Raw genomic sequence first — 12,494 nt, forward strand, 5'->3', positions numbered from 1 at the left:
ACAAAAATCAGTACAAATACATAAAAAAAGAGAAAAATCACAGCAAAATAACAGTAGAAAAACAAAAACGATAAAAAAACAGGGTAATAAAAATAAAAACACTCCCAAATTTTCCACAGATCTCTGTTACACTTAGTGATTAACTGACCTGTAAACCAACTGGGGATGCTGGACTCACATCAATTATTTTTATCATGTATTTGTTTTTAGTTTTTATGGTTCAAAGAATTATACAACTAGTGTGTCAGCTTATAAGCAATAAGCCTGGCTGCCAGAAAGTCTTTTTAGCTTGACAATGAGAAACTGAATGGGGGGGGGGGGGGGTGGAGGCATGCTTGCGCTTCATCCAGAATATTCCTGGCAATCTCAGAGTGGACTCTGTGGGAAAAGAAACATGCATTAAAACAAATGTTATATTTGAAGTCAGTGTAAAAAAAAAAAAAAACAAAACCTAAAGAGCTGAAGTTCCCAGGTTTTTCTTGCTGATAAAACCCATTCATACCACCCTAAAGTAACTAACAGAACAGGGGCTTTCATTTCATTTCAGTCTGTACAATCAGCCATTAAAACATTTTATATAATTTTCCATGTTGATTTCTTACAGTTTACGAGTTGCTCTGATAAATGTCTCCCACTTACTACAGCAGGATGTTTTCTAACATGTAGGAAAACTGAAGAATATTATTGAAATGACACTTATTTTTTTCCTAAATGAAATCATCTCAGCTAAATGTGTAGTTAAACTTCACTGACAGACAGGACAGTTTCACTGGTTCGGACCACCTCGGATAAAAATGGGCTGTACGTCACCCTAATGAGTTTGATGTTCCTGCTTTACAGAGTAACAACCAGTGGAAAAGAAGCAGGATTTGTCAGATTCTGTACAAATCAGCTCCACACAGACAGATCTTCTGGCAGCTTATCTTTGTTTTTATTAAGTTAATTGTGTGAACACCCTCGTTTTGAACTCCACACACTAAAGTCACCACAGTTTAAATCCACTTTAACATTTGGCAGGTTAAGTGTTGAAGTCCCAAACCTTTATTTTATTTTTTTATTCACTTTTATTATTTTATACATTTTCCTTTGTTTATGAAGAGAAAAAAAGTTCAGTTTGATCTGATCTGCCTCAGGTTTAGTTTATTGTAATAGCCTGCCTTCACATTCATGATTCTGATCTCTGGTATTTGCAGATATTTAAAGATGAACTATTTCTAAGACCTGACTCACCTTTATGCAGAGGTCTGTAATCATGTAGGTCAGTGCCATTTAGTGAAGTATTTAGCTGATGAAGGACTTTGATTAAATCAAATCAAATCACTTTTATTGTCACATCACATGTGCAGGTACATTGGTACAGCACATGTGAGTGAAATTCTTGTGTGCGAGCTTCACAAGCAACAGGGTTGTGCAAAATACAATAACGTAAACAAGCAAAATACAAGAATGGCTACATCTGAAACTAATAAATATATGTACAATACATAATAGTATATGCATTTCTGGATGTGTATACTAAATGTTTTTCTACGTGTGTGTGTGTGTGTGTGTATACACATTTTTTACAAATTAAATAGAGTAAAAATAAAATATATAAAAATATACAGAGTTGAGACATGTGCAAAACAGTGGCGTTACTGTACAGTATGGAGTGAATAATGTTAAAGTTCCAGTAGTGAAGCTGAGGTGTCTATGACGTGTTCAGCACTCTGATGGCCTGGTGGAAGAAGCTGTCTCTCAGTCTGCTGGTACGGGACCGGATGCTGCAGAACCTCCTTCCTGAGGGAAGCAGTCTGAACAGTTTCTGGCTGGGGTGACTGGAGTCCTTGATGATCCTCCCCGCTTTCCTCAGGCACCGCTTCCTGTAGATATCTTGGAGGGAGGGAAGCTCACCTCCAATTATCCGTTCAGAGCACTGCACTACTCGCTGGAGAGCTTTGCAGTTGTAGGCGGTGCTGTTGCCATACCAGGTGGTGATGCATCCAGTGAGGATGCTCTCAATGGCACAGTGATAGAAGGTCCTGAGGATGCGGGGGCTCATGCCGAATCTTTTCAGTCTCCTGAGAAAGAAGAGGCGCTGCTGCGCCTTCTTCACTGTTTTGTTTGTGTGTACTGACCACGTAAGATCTTCAGCCAGATGTACTCCAAGGAACCGGAAGCTGCTCACTCTCTCCACAGCAGCGCCGTTGATGGTGATGGGGGTGTGTACTTCTCTGCACCTCCGGAAGTCCACTATCAGCTCCTTTGTCTTTGCGACGTTGAGGGTGAGATGGTTGTCTTGACACCAGTGGGTCAGGGCGCTGACCTCCTCCCTGTAAGCCGTCTCATCACCGTTGGTGATAAGACCCACCACTGTAGTGTCGTCCGCAAACTTCACAATGATGTTGGAGCTGTTAGTGGCTGTGCAGTCGTAGGTGTAGAGTGAGTACAGGAGAGGGCTCAGTACACACCCCTGTGGAGCACCAGTGTTCAGTGTGATGGGGGATGAGGTGATGCTGCCCAGTCTGACCACTTGGCGTCTGTCAGACAGGAAGCTAAGGATCCAGCTGCAGAGGGAGCTGCTCAGTCCTAGATCCTGCAGTTTCCTGTCCAGCTTCGAGGGAACGATGGTATTGAATGCTGAGCTGTAATCTACAAACAGCATCCTCACATACGTGTCTCTCTTCTCCAGGTGTGACAGGGCAGTGTGTAGTGTCAGGGCTATGGCATCATCAGTGGACCTGTTGTGGCGGTATGCAAACTGTAGAGGGTCCAGTGAGTCGGGTAGTGCAGAGCAGATGAAGTCCCTGACCAGCTTCTCGAAGCATTTGCTTACGATGGGGGTCAGGGCTACAGGTCGCCAGTCGTTCAATGAGGAGATGGTGGAGGATTTGGGTACAGGGACGACGGTGGCCATTTTGAAGCAGGCTGGGACTACAGACAGAGAGAGGGAAAGGTTGAAGATGTGCGTGAACACTCCAGCCAGCTGAGCCGCGCATGACTTGAGGACGCGGCCGGGAATCCCGTCCGGACCTGTAGCTTTGCGTGCGTTCACCTTCCTGAAGCACTTCCGCACATCCTCCTCAGACACAGTGTGCGCACTGACGTCATCCGCGGTGCGCACACTGTCCGGTCTCATGGTGTTCGCTGCGTCGAATCTAGCGTAGAATACGTTTAGATCCTGACACAGAGAGGCCGTGGTCTGCGGTGTGCTGGTTTTCCCTCTAAAGTCTGTGATCGTGTTTAGTCCCTGCCACATACTCCGAGGGTTGTCAAACTGTTGCTCCACCCTGTCCCTGTACTCACGTTTGGCTGCTTTGATCGTCTTCCGGAGTTGGTAATGTGCATGTTTGTAGTCCGATGTGTTCGCGGAGGCAAAGGCGGTGCTCCGTGCTGCGCGAACATCTCCGTTAATCCAGGGTTTTTGATTTGGGAAGGATTTAACTGTTCTGGATGGGACGACATCTTCCACGCATTTCCTGATAAATCCGCAGACTGAGTCTGTGTACTCATCAATGTCCCTAGCAGCCACGTGAAACATTTCCCAGTCCGCGTGATCAAAACAGTCCCGCAGCGTAGATTCCGATTGGTCCGTCCAACAGTGCACCGCCCTCCGGGTTGGAGCTTCCCGTTTCAGCTTCTGCCTGTAGGCGGGCAGGAGCAGGATGGAGCAGTGATCTGATTGGCCGAATGGGGCGCGGGGGAGGGCTTTGTACGCATCCCGGAAAGAGGTGTAACAGTGGTCAAGTAGCCGGTCTCCACGAGTGTTGAAATGGATGTGTTGGTGGAGTTTGGGTGAGACTTTCTTCAGGTTTCCCTTATTAAAGTCTCCGGCTGTGATAAACGCTGCCTCTGAGTGTGCGGTTTCCTCGCTGCTGATCGCGCTGTACAGTTCCCTGAGTGCACGGTCAGTGTCGGCTTGTGGGGGAATGTAAACAGCCGTAATGATCACTGCTGTAAATTCCCTCGGTAGCCAGAATGGCCGGCACTTAATCATCAGGTACTCCAGGTCCGGTGAGCAGAAGGATTTGACCGGGTGCACAGAGTTACAGTTACAGTTAGGAAAAGAGGGAAGCTGTTCTTGGCTTCAGCTTGCGGCCCCTCAGTCTCAGGACAGACATTAACAGCTGAATCAGATTAATTAATGCTAAAATACTGCTCATGTTCTTCCTCTGCTGTGAGATTTTCCCTGTGCTCAAAGTCACATGATGTTTGCAGGTCACTCACTCACAGCACTGAGCATGAATTACACAGTGCAGCAGCATTTACTGAGTATTCCCATCATCGTCTGGCAGATTTTAATCACAGTAAAAATTTACAGTCCTCTGCATATTTAAAGACATTCATGAGGGTTTACTAAGCAGGAGAACATCCAGTGAGTGTTTTATGTGTTTAAGGTTTTTCCAAACAACAGACTGATTCCATAAATTGGCTTGTGATGATTTGGTTCAGAGGACAGAAGTTTATCCAGAGAAAAACTGGAACATTAAGTTTTTTAGTCTGTTGCTTAAACAGTGAGCTAAAGCACAGAGCTGTGGTGAAGCTGTGCACAGGTAATCTGTAACTCACCTGTCCTGTCGTCCTGCAGTCAGCAGCCAGTCTGTGAGGACCGGCTTCATCGGGGGTGAGGTCCTCCTGCCCTGCGTCTACTCTGAAAAGCTGCCCAAGGAGGTCAACGCCTTCTGGAGGGACAAGGATGACAATGTTGTGTTGGACATCTTCAACGGCAGAGAGGGTAAAATGGATCCAAAGTTCAAAAGTCGCGTGTTCAGCTTTCCAAACCAATACGAGACTGGAAACTTCTCCATCCTTATAAAGGGCCTGAGGGCAGACGACGCCGGCCAGTATGACTGCCACATCACCAAAGTGGACTATCAGACCAAGATAACTCTGAAAGTCACAGGTCAGTTCAGCAGCACGAGCACCTTATTAGGAACACCTCAGTGTTTGTGCAGCAGCAGCTCAGGGGTCTTTGAAAAGTGCAGAAAATGATCATGCTGCTGTGAATAGAAATCAGGACACATTTCCTCTTTAGATCTAATTCAGTGCAGAAACTGTTCACAGTAAGTGTCGATGAAGTCTCGAGCTCACAAAGAGCTGACTGCTGCACAAAAATCCTCTTTATTAATCCATTCTCTCTCTGAACAAATACACGTGCTGCAAATCTAGCGTGCAACTCTTATTATCCTGTTGTTGTGGTGCCTGACTCTTTCCACATTATAAAACTATGACATCACTACAATGTGATTTGTGTCTTGCAAGTGTTGAAGCTGGACACCATTAGTTTTATTGCTGCAGAAACAACAACAACGCAACAATATCAGATCGAGTCAAAGCTGGAGTTGGTGGCTCGTTATGTATCTGCTGCGTCCATGTGGCCCTATATGTGTCACAGATAAACAGCATGAACCCTGATCAGTGAGTGTGAGCTCAGGTATGGGGATAAAAACTTTTTCAACTGCTTGTGGCTCGTGCAGCAGGTCAATATCAGGTGAAACTTGAACTCAGACAGCACCAGACTCCATTCAGATTTTCCCCAATTTAAGAGGCTTTTTAAAAATATCCTCCGTGTCCTGCAGGTGAACATGAGTTTGGTTATCAGACTATTAAGCAGCCCCATCAGTGGCTCTGTGCTGCAACACTGCCACCTGCTGGACTGCACCTACACCTGTGAACACATTTGAATCTTTAAAGAGTTCCAGTGTCGTGTTTGCCTTTTAAATATTGTTCACTTTTCATATTAAAAAAAGTAAAAACAAAAACTTAAATCTGAATCTAAAATCCAAAGCAGCACTACAAGAGGAAGAAAATAATTTTATTAGCTTTTTTTTTTTCCTTTTTTTTGTTCGTTTCTGATCTTCCCACAATATTTTAGTATTCCACTGTCAGGCGTGTTTTTAGAAGCAGCATACAGCATACATGTAGCTTGCCATCACCAGTGTGTGAATGTGTGTGTGAATGGGTGGATGACTGAATGTAGTGTAAAGTGCTTTGGGGTCCATAGGGACAAATTAAAGCGATATACAAATACAGGCCATTTACCATTACATCACCTACAAAGCTGCAGTAGTGTTAAAACTGAGTGGATAAAAGAGGAAACAGACCTTTTAGAGCTCAAACACTGACTAAAATGAACAGCTAATTTACTGAACCACTAAGGCAGGGCTGCCCAATCCCAGTCCTCGAGAGCTACTATCCTGCAGCTTTTAGATGCATCCCTACTCCAACACAGCTGAATCAAATGAATGGCTTGTTATCAGGCCTTTGCCAAACACGATGGCATGCTGAAGAGGTAATCAAACCATTTGATTCAGCTGTGTTGGAGTAGGGATGCATCTAAAAGCTGCAGGACGGTAGCTCTCGAGGACCGGGATTGGGCACCCCTGCACTAAGGTGTGCCTTGTGCGGATTTGACTTTGGGCTGATTTGACAGCATAAAGCAAAGATAGCGCTGCTTCCCAGCAAACTTACAAATGCTACACTTAAGAAGTTGCACTTTAAAATTTAAAAAAAGTAACAGAAAGCATCTTTATTTTTAGGCAAACAGAAGAAAAGAAAAAAGTGTTTTTTGCACGTTCAGCTCTGATTAAACTGATGTTTATCTGTTTTGTGTTGCAGAGAAGCCCGCCGTTAAAATAACGACTCCACGTCCTTCGCCTCCTGTGACTGCTTTGCCTCGGGGTGCAGCGGTTACCTCCTCCTCCCTGCAGCACCTGACTCTCCTCTGTCCTGCTCTGTTTGTGCTTTTCTTCTCTTGAAAGTAGGCACAGACTTGAGTTAAAGTTGGGTTTAGCTTTAATCAAAAACTAGATTATACCTTAAAAATAACATTTCACACTGTCGTATAAAGTAAAACCCTTCTTTTCCATATTTGCTCTAAATCTGGTAAATGTATAATGGAGCTGCTTTGAATTATTGACATCCATACATCTATCGTCATTATATACAGCTATCGTCTTAACGTTTCATCCTTCAGCTCAGACGACTGAAAAATTCCTCTTCTGCCTCGAGGCATTTCTTATTAGACTGTTCAGTGTGCTGATGTAACTCATCCTCCAATCAGGTGACAGAAAAATGTTAAACCTAAACCTCAGCTCGAAACCACCTGCGACCGTTACACTCCGACTCACCCGCTGCATCCACCTCCACCTGTTTTCAGCCCTCCAAAACAAACATGAATGAACTCGCTGCACTGATGTTCATGACATCAACGTTAAATTGATCCATTTATAAACAGTCTCCCAAAGACAGGCTGTCATGTTATTCAATGTATGTTGACAGTCATAAAGATAGTCGTTTAGCTTAGTCTTGCTAATCAAGTCATCTGCCCTGCTGGACACGCTGTGTCATGACACCAGAGATATCGGTGTAGTCCTGTTTAGATCTGATTGGAGTCAGATGGTGTTTTCATTGCTTTTCAGTGCTAACTTCATGCTGTGTTACTGGAAAACAAAGAAATAACCTCCAAAATGTGTAAGTATCCATACTGGCCAATATTGGTTAATGCCTGAAAAACTGATGAACCAGTCTCCTGGCTGATATCCATCCGCTGAGTCAGGTCAGCCTCCAAATTCAATGATTTCAAAACTGAGTGTGGCCCTGAAAGGTCAAACAGCTGCAAGTAGAAAAGTACTCCAAAAACACACCAAGTACAATAAAAGAAAAACAAAACAAAACCTCACAAAAAGTTATTTTTTAGTAATGTTTTTTTCAATTTCCTCTCTGTTTTGTGCACTTGTTCCATTTGTTGATGTTTTCTTATGTTGCAGTGCATTTGACCTTTGAGCGCCACCATTTAAATAAATCAAAAATAAGTTCTATGGAGAGCTGACGAGGTTTTAAAACCAGTCATTATTTACCCCTATTGAAGCTCTTTTGATGCCCGAGACCAAAAAAGGACATTACAGCAGAAGAAGAAGAAAAGTATCCGAACAACATTGATACGACCCAGATTACTGTCATAAACAGAAAAATACAGTTGTTCGACTTTCCGAGATTGCTGCCGGACCTTTAACGTCTAAAGTTTCAGTGTGTGTTTCATTATAATTGTACTCAGATACTTCTGTGATGGGCCGATATTAGTCATATTGATCAAATTGGAATTCTTCCACAGAAAACACCTTTATAAAGCTGATTTACATTGTTTACGTTCTTTGTCGATCGCCAGGAGGGAAGTGCTCCCTATCATCTATGAATAAAACAGGAAGTCACACTGTCAGGCAGATTTAACAGGCTTTAATCTACCTGGATGTTTCACAGTGACACCATATAGAGACTGATGTTTGCCACAGACCGGGATTGTGAAGGTTTTTGTTTTTTAGGTTGTGTTCATTTCAGTGATTCTCCTTGCATGTAGAGCTGGGCGATAGAACGATAACGATATGTATCGCGATATAACTTTTACTCGATAGAGAAATTAAGCTATCGCGATAGACCTCGCCGCTCTTGTCCTCAAAAAAAAAAAAAAAAAAAAGGTCAGCCAATCCAAATTAAGTAGCGCAGAGCCGAACCAATCACAGCCGCAGCGTCACGTCGCGTGACTTGTTACGTACAGCACAAGTGCCAAGCCGCACGTGTGTTTGTTTGGGAAGCAGCCAGCGGGTAATGGAGCCAGCGCATAATGGAGGAAATGAGTGTGCCGACTAGAAAAATCAACCGTGCGTGACCGAAGAGAAAACAGATGATGGTTCCAATGCCGGAGAGATTGTCAAACGGAAGAGCCATAGAAGTTCCGTAGTGTGAAGGTATTTCGGCTATTTCAAGTCTGACAAAAAACAGAGTAGCGTGCACTGTAAATTGTGCCGAAAGCAAGTCTGGAAATACAATAAACTGGTGCATGCGTCACACTGTGCGCCACGTTATTGTTTCGGTGAAATGAATTTCTACAATACTGTTACTGTTAATTCTACTCTCTGCAGTGTTTAAATGCTTACATATACACACAGTTACTGTCCGTCCACACTTACGACTCGGTTCTGCTTCTATGCCGCAGCTTTGTTTACTTTTTCCCACCGAGGCTTCTAGACTTCTGATTGGCCAACATTTAGGCACGGTTAGGAATCTAGCGCCACCTGCTGCTTTGGCATGTTCATAGCAGCGTTTTCCTTCATTTCTGCCTTTATGTGTGAACGGGATTATTTTTTAAAACGAAAACGGAAAATCTCCGTTTTCAAAAATACCCGTGTACGTGTGGACGTAGCCTCAGTCTCTGACTGGAAGCGCTAATTCGTCATTCGGCTTTTGTCAGACTAAAGTAACTGTTAAAACTGTTTGAAAAGCTCAGCTATACAACAAGGAGAGATTGAGAATTTCCTTTTAGTTCTCAGTTTATTTGATATTGACAAAAGTTAGTCAGTTTTGTCTGTTCTTCTGTAAAACAAACTAAGATTTATTTTTAGAATTAATATTTTGTTTCTAAGTGGAATTGACAATTTAGTCTATTTCGTTTGTCCTATTTTGAAACTTAAACGCTTTAGCGGCTGCCTTTTGTGTAGTTTGCAATATTTGCCTTTATTTATCTGAAAAAGTCTCATGTTCCTTAAGTACATCTACCCTGTTGAACTTATTATGGGAAATAAATATTTAAATAAAAACAAGCTGCTGATTATTTCACATTTTACTTGTGAGCAACGGCACATTTAAATCTTACAAATATAGTTATTTGGCTTATATCGTGATAGATATCGTTATCGCCTGAAATGAAAAAAACATATCGTGATATGAAAAAATCTCATATCGCCCAGCTCTACTTGCATGTGTGTCTGTGTATCACTGACGTAAAAAGCATTAGTTTGATCCAAAGACATTCAACATCAAATGAATCTTTAAAGTATCAGATGTGTGAAACATGTGAGAACAATCGGCCACTACATGGAGCTGTCACAGTTATGATTATTATTATTGTTAGTAGTATTATTAATAATCGTTATTATTGTTGTTATTATTATTTATTAACAATGGAGGAGCTCCAGCAAATTTAAGACTTACTAAATCTGATGGCATGGATCTCTGCAGAAGATTAGCAGCTTCTAAAGGAGGTCATTGTACATTATGCAGTTTGTTTTTCTCTGTTTTTATTTGAAGAAATTACTGTTGAAGGAAAATAAGCACTTACAACTAAGCTGTTATTTATTATTGATTAAAAAAACCAAAATGTAAAAGTAATGTTTACTAAAAACAGCAAAACATCCAACACAATCCATACAAGTGTGTGTGAATGGGGATGACTGGATGTGTAAAGTGCTTTGGGGCCCTTAGGGACTAGTAAAGCGCTATACAAATACAGGCCATTTACCATTTACAATCCAACAAAAACATGACTTTATTACAATCGGTGCTGAGAATAGTCAGTAAAATGTCAGATTTATTGTCTGCGTCTTCTATCATTTACTATATAATACTGTTATTAAAGATCTGCTGTGTTTTATATATTTATATATATTGTTTCGGATGCAGATGGGTCAAAACATCCCGAAGCTCCCTTTAAGCTTCATCTTGTTTACCGGCATATTTTATGTTTATGAAGTGACGAGAGATCAAAAAGCTGCAACGCAGATGTGTGTGAGTCTTCCCAGGTAGCACAAAGAGCTGATTAACCGATTAGTGGACTGAGCAACAGTTCAGCTCTGCAAACGATACTACTCGCTTGATTTTCAGGGTTCAGTCCTCAAACCACAGTTTGAGTTTTCTTGCACAAGCCAATGCGTCAAAGTTGTTTTGCTTCCATAGTCAAAGATTTACTCCCAACTTTCATACCTCAGATTTTATCTGTCAACATTTCAGGTTTATTTATTATCTGGTTTAATTGTTGCAGTGTCATAGTAGAGATCTTAACAAAATGTTAGGGTCAGGGAACGAACGAGGATCCTCTTTCGTTTGTATCAGTTTTTTGTTTCATTTTTTTTTTTCTCTTTTCAGCGATAAGGATGATAACAGATCAGTGGTTTAGTCTTCTTCATCAACATGTGGGGTTAACTGTCTGTTTAATTACACAAAGACTCTAGGCACTACAACGTTCAGCCAACTTGTTGGCTTTAAGTCATTTTCAGATTAGTTTGTGTTAAGTTTTAATATGAATTATTCTGCCTGTCAGTTGAGATCAATCAGTTGTGTTCAGTGTTTTATTTTCATAATTTGTTTTGTTCCTTGGCTTAGTTGTTGTGTCATGGAGGTATTTGTCAGGGTTTCAAAGCCTTGGAAACATCCAGTGTTTTTAGTTTCTTTGCTTCAGCTCAAGTTTAAGCCTGTTTATCATACAGTTTTAAGTCAGGACAGACTGAACCAAAGTCCAGGATCTTTTCCCTTATACCAACTTAATCAACCAATAGCATCGTGGTCATGTGACCAGGATCATTTAAGTGTAACTACTGCTTGCTCTGGTGTGACCACAGGTGGCGCTACAGTGTTTCTCTTGTAGAAAACATCAAAGAAGCTGCGACCGCACATAAACTGTCTGTCAGTCACCCAATCAGTTAATCGATCAGCTCTGATGTGCCGTGTGTTTGTGTATCGCCGCGCTGTTACAGTCTGAATGGTGAGGGTCTCTGCTCAGGGTACCTGTGATGTCTGAAGGTAATCACAGCAGTCATGTGACCCTGGTCCTTTTCATTGTAGCAGACCATGGTGTGAAGTGTGGAAAGCAACCCAGAGGCATTGTGGGAAATTTAGGAAAAACTGGTAGCTTTTTTTTTTCCTTCTTTTCTTCCCTGTTTCTGGTTGTTTTTAATGCAGTTTATTTAAACTGGATTCAAACCTTTGTTTTGACTCTGAGTGTTATGTTAAGGAAGGTGTTGATGACTTCAGACTTCCTCAGCAGTTCTGGTGTGTTTGTTACATCTGACGTTTGCAGGTTCATTGCTGAAGCTCAATAAAAACCCAACAATAAAACGAAACGTTTCTGTGTTTTTGTTCTGCAGTAACAGTTTCCTGCCACAAGGAGGAGCCACTGAATCCACTGTGACGATGGAAATGTTTAATTATCAATGAGAAATGTTTATGCAGTAATTTATATTTTACACTTACCATGTGAATTTGTTTTGTGTGTGTGTGTTTTACTAAATAAAGAGTTAACAATCAGATGTCAGTCCCACTGAAGCCAAGTTCAGATAATTAAATTGAAAGAGATTTAAAAATGTGTCTTTGAGGTATTCCCTGTTATTGTTTATGATTGGTTTGTGAAACAGCTGATTCATTAACTGATTCATTCAGTTAATGGAATGATTGAATAATAAAGTCCCGTTTAAACACAAATTGTTCTACAATAATTAAAAACAAACTTTTTTTTACTCTTTTGTCTTTTTTTTTTTTTTTTTTTTTTCTCTGAAACTATCTGCATCATGTCGGGGTGTAACATGGTGATATAGATAAGTGGCAGAGGAAAAATGTGGACAACAAAAGGCTTTAAATAAACGTAATCAGCGCCTGCAGTGATGAAGCTGCTGTAGTGCTCTATTCTGATGAAGGTGAGCACAGTGTGTCAGAACGAGCTTCATCTGAAGGGTGGCTGACCTCCGTCT

The 12,494-nt window shown here is 41.6% G+C and overlaps 1 protein-coding gene across 5 annotated transcripts in view; it reads left to right on the forward strand.

Moving 5' to 3' along the window:
* The window catches only part of LOC146680699 (sodium channel regulatory subunit beta-4-like), a 36,080-nt gene extending 23,966 nt beyond the window's left edge, over window positions 1-12,114 (forward strand). For 4 of the 5 annotated variants that reach the window (XM_085447400.1, XM_085447401.1, XM_085447397.1 and 1 more), the window contains 2 exons: window positions 4,568-4,882; window positions 6,598-12,114. In XM_085447400.1, the coding sequence (XP_085303526.1) occupies window positions 4,568-4,882; window positions 6,598-6,737 (455 nt within the window). In that variant the 3' untranslated portion in view covers window positions 6,738-12,114. The remainder of the gene's footprint in view (window positions 1-4,567; window positions 4,883-6,597) is intronic. The other variant, XM_085447398.1, reaches the window with a different exon arrangement.
* The last annotated feature ends 380 nt before the right edge of the window (window positions 12,115-12,494 follow it).

The sequence above is a fragment of the Copadichromis virginalis genome, linkage group LG23 (genome assembly GCF_057382275.1).
Source record: "Copadichromis virginalis isolate Kocher_CV1m ecotype Utaka linkage group LG23, C_Virginalis_male_GT1.1, whole genome shotgun sequence".
Taxonomy (NCBI): domain Eukaryota; kingdom Metazoa; phylum Chordata; class Actinopteri; order Cichliformes; family Cichlidae; genus Copadichromis; species Copadichromis virginalis.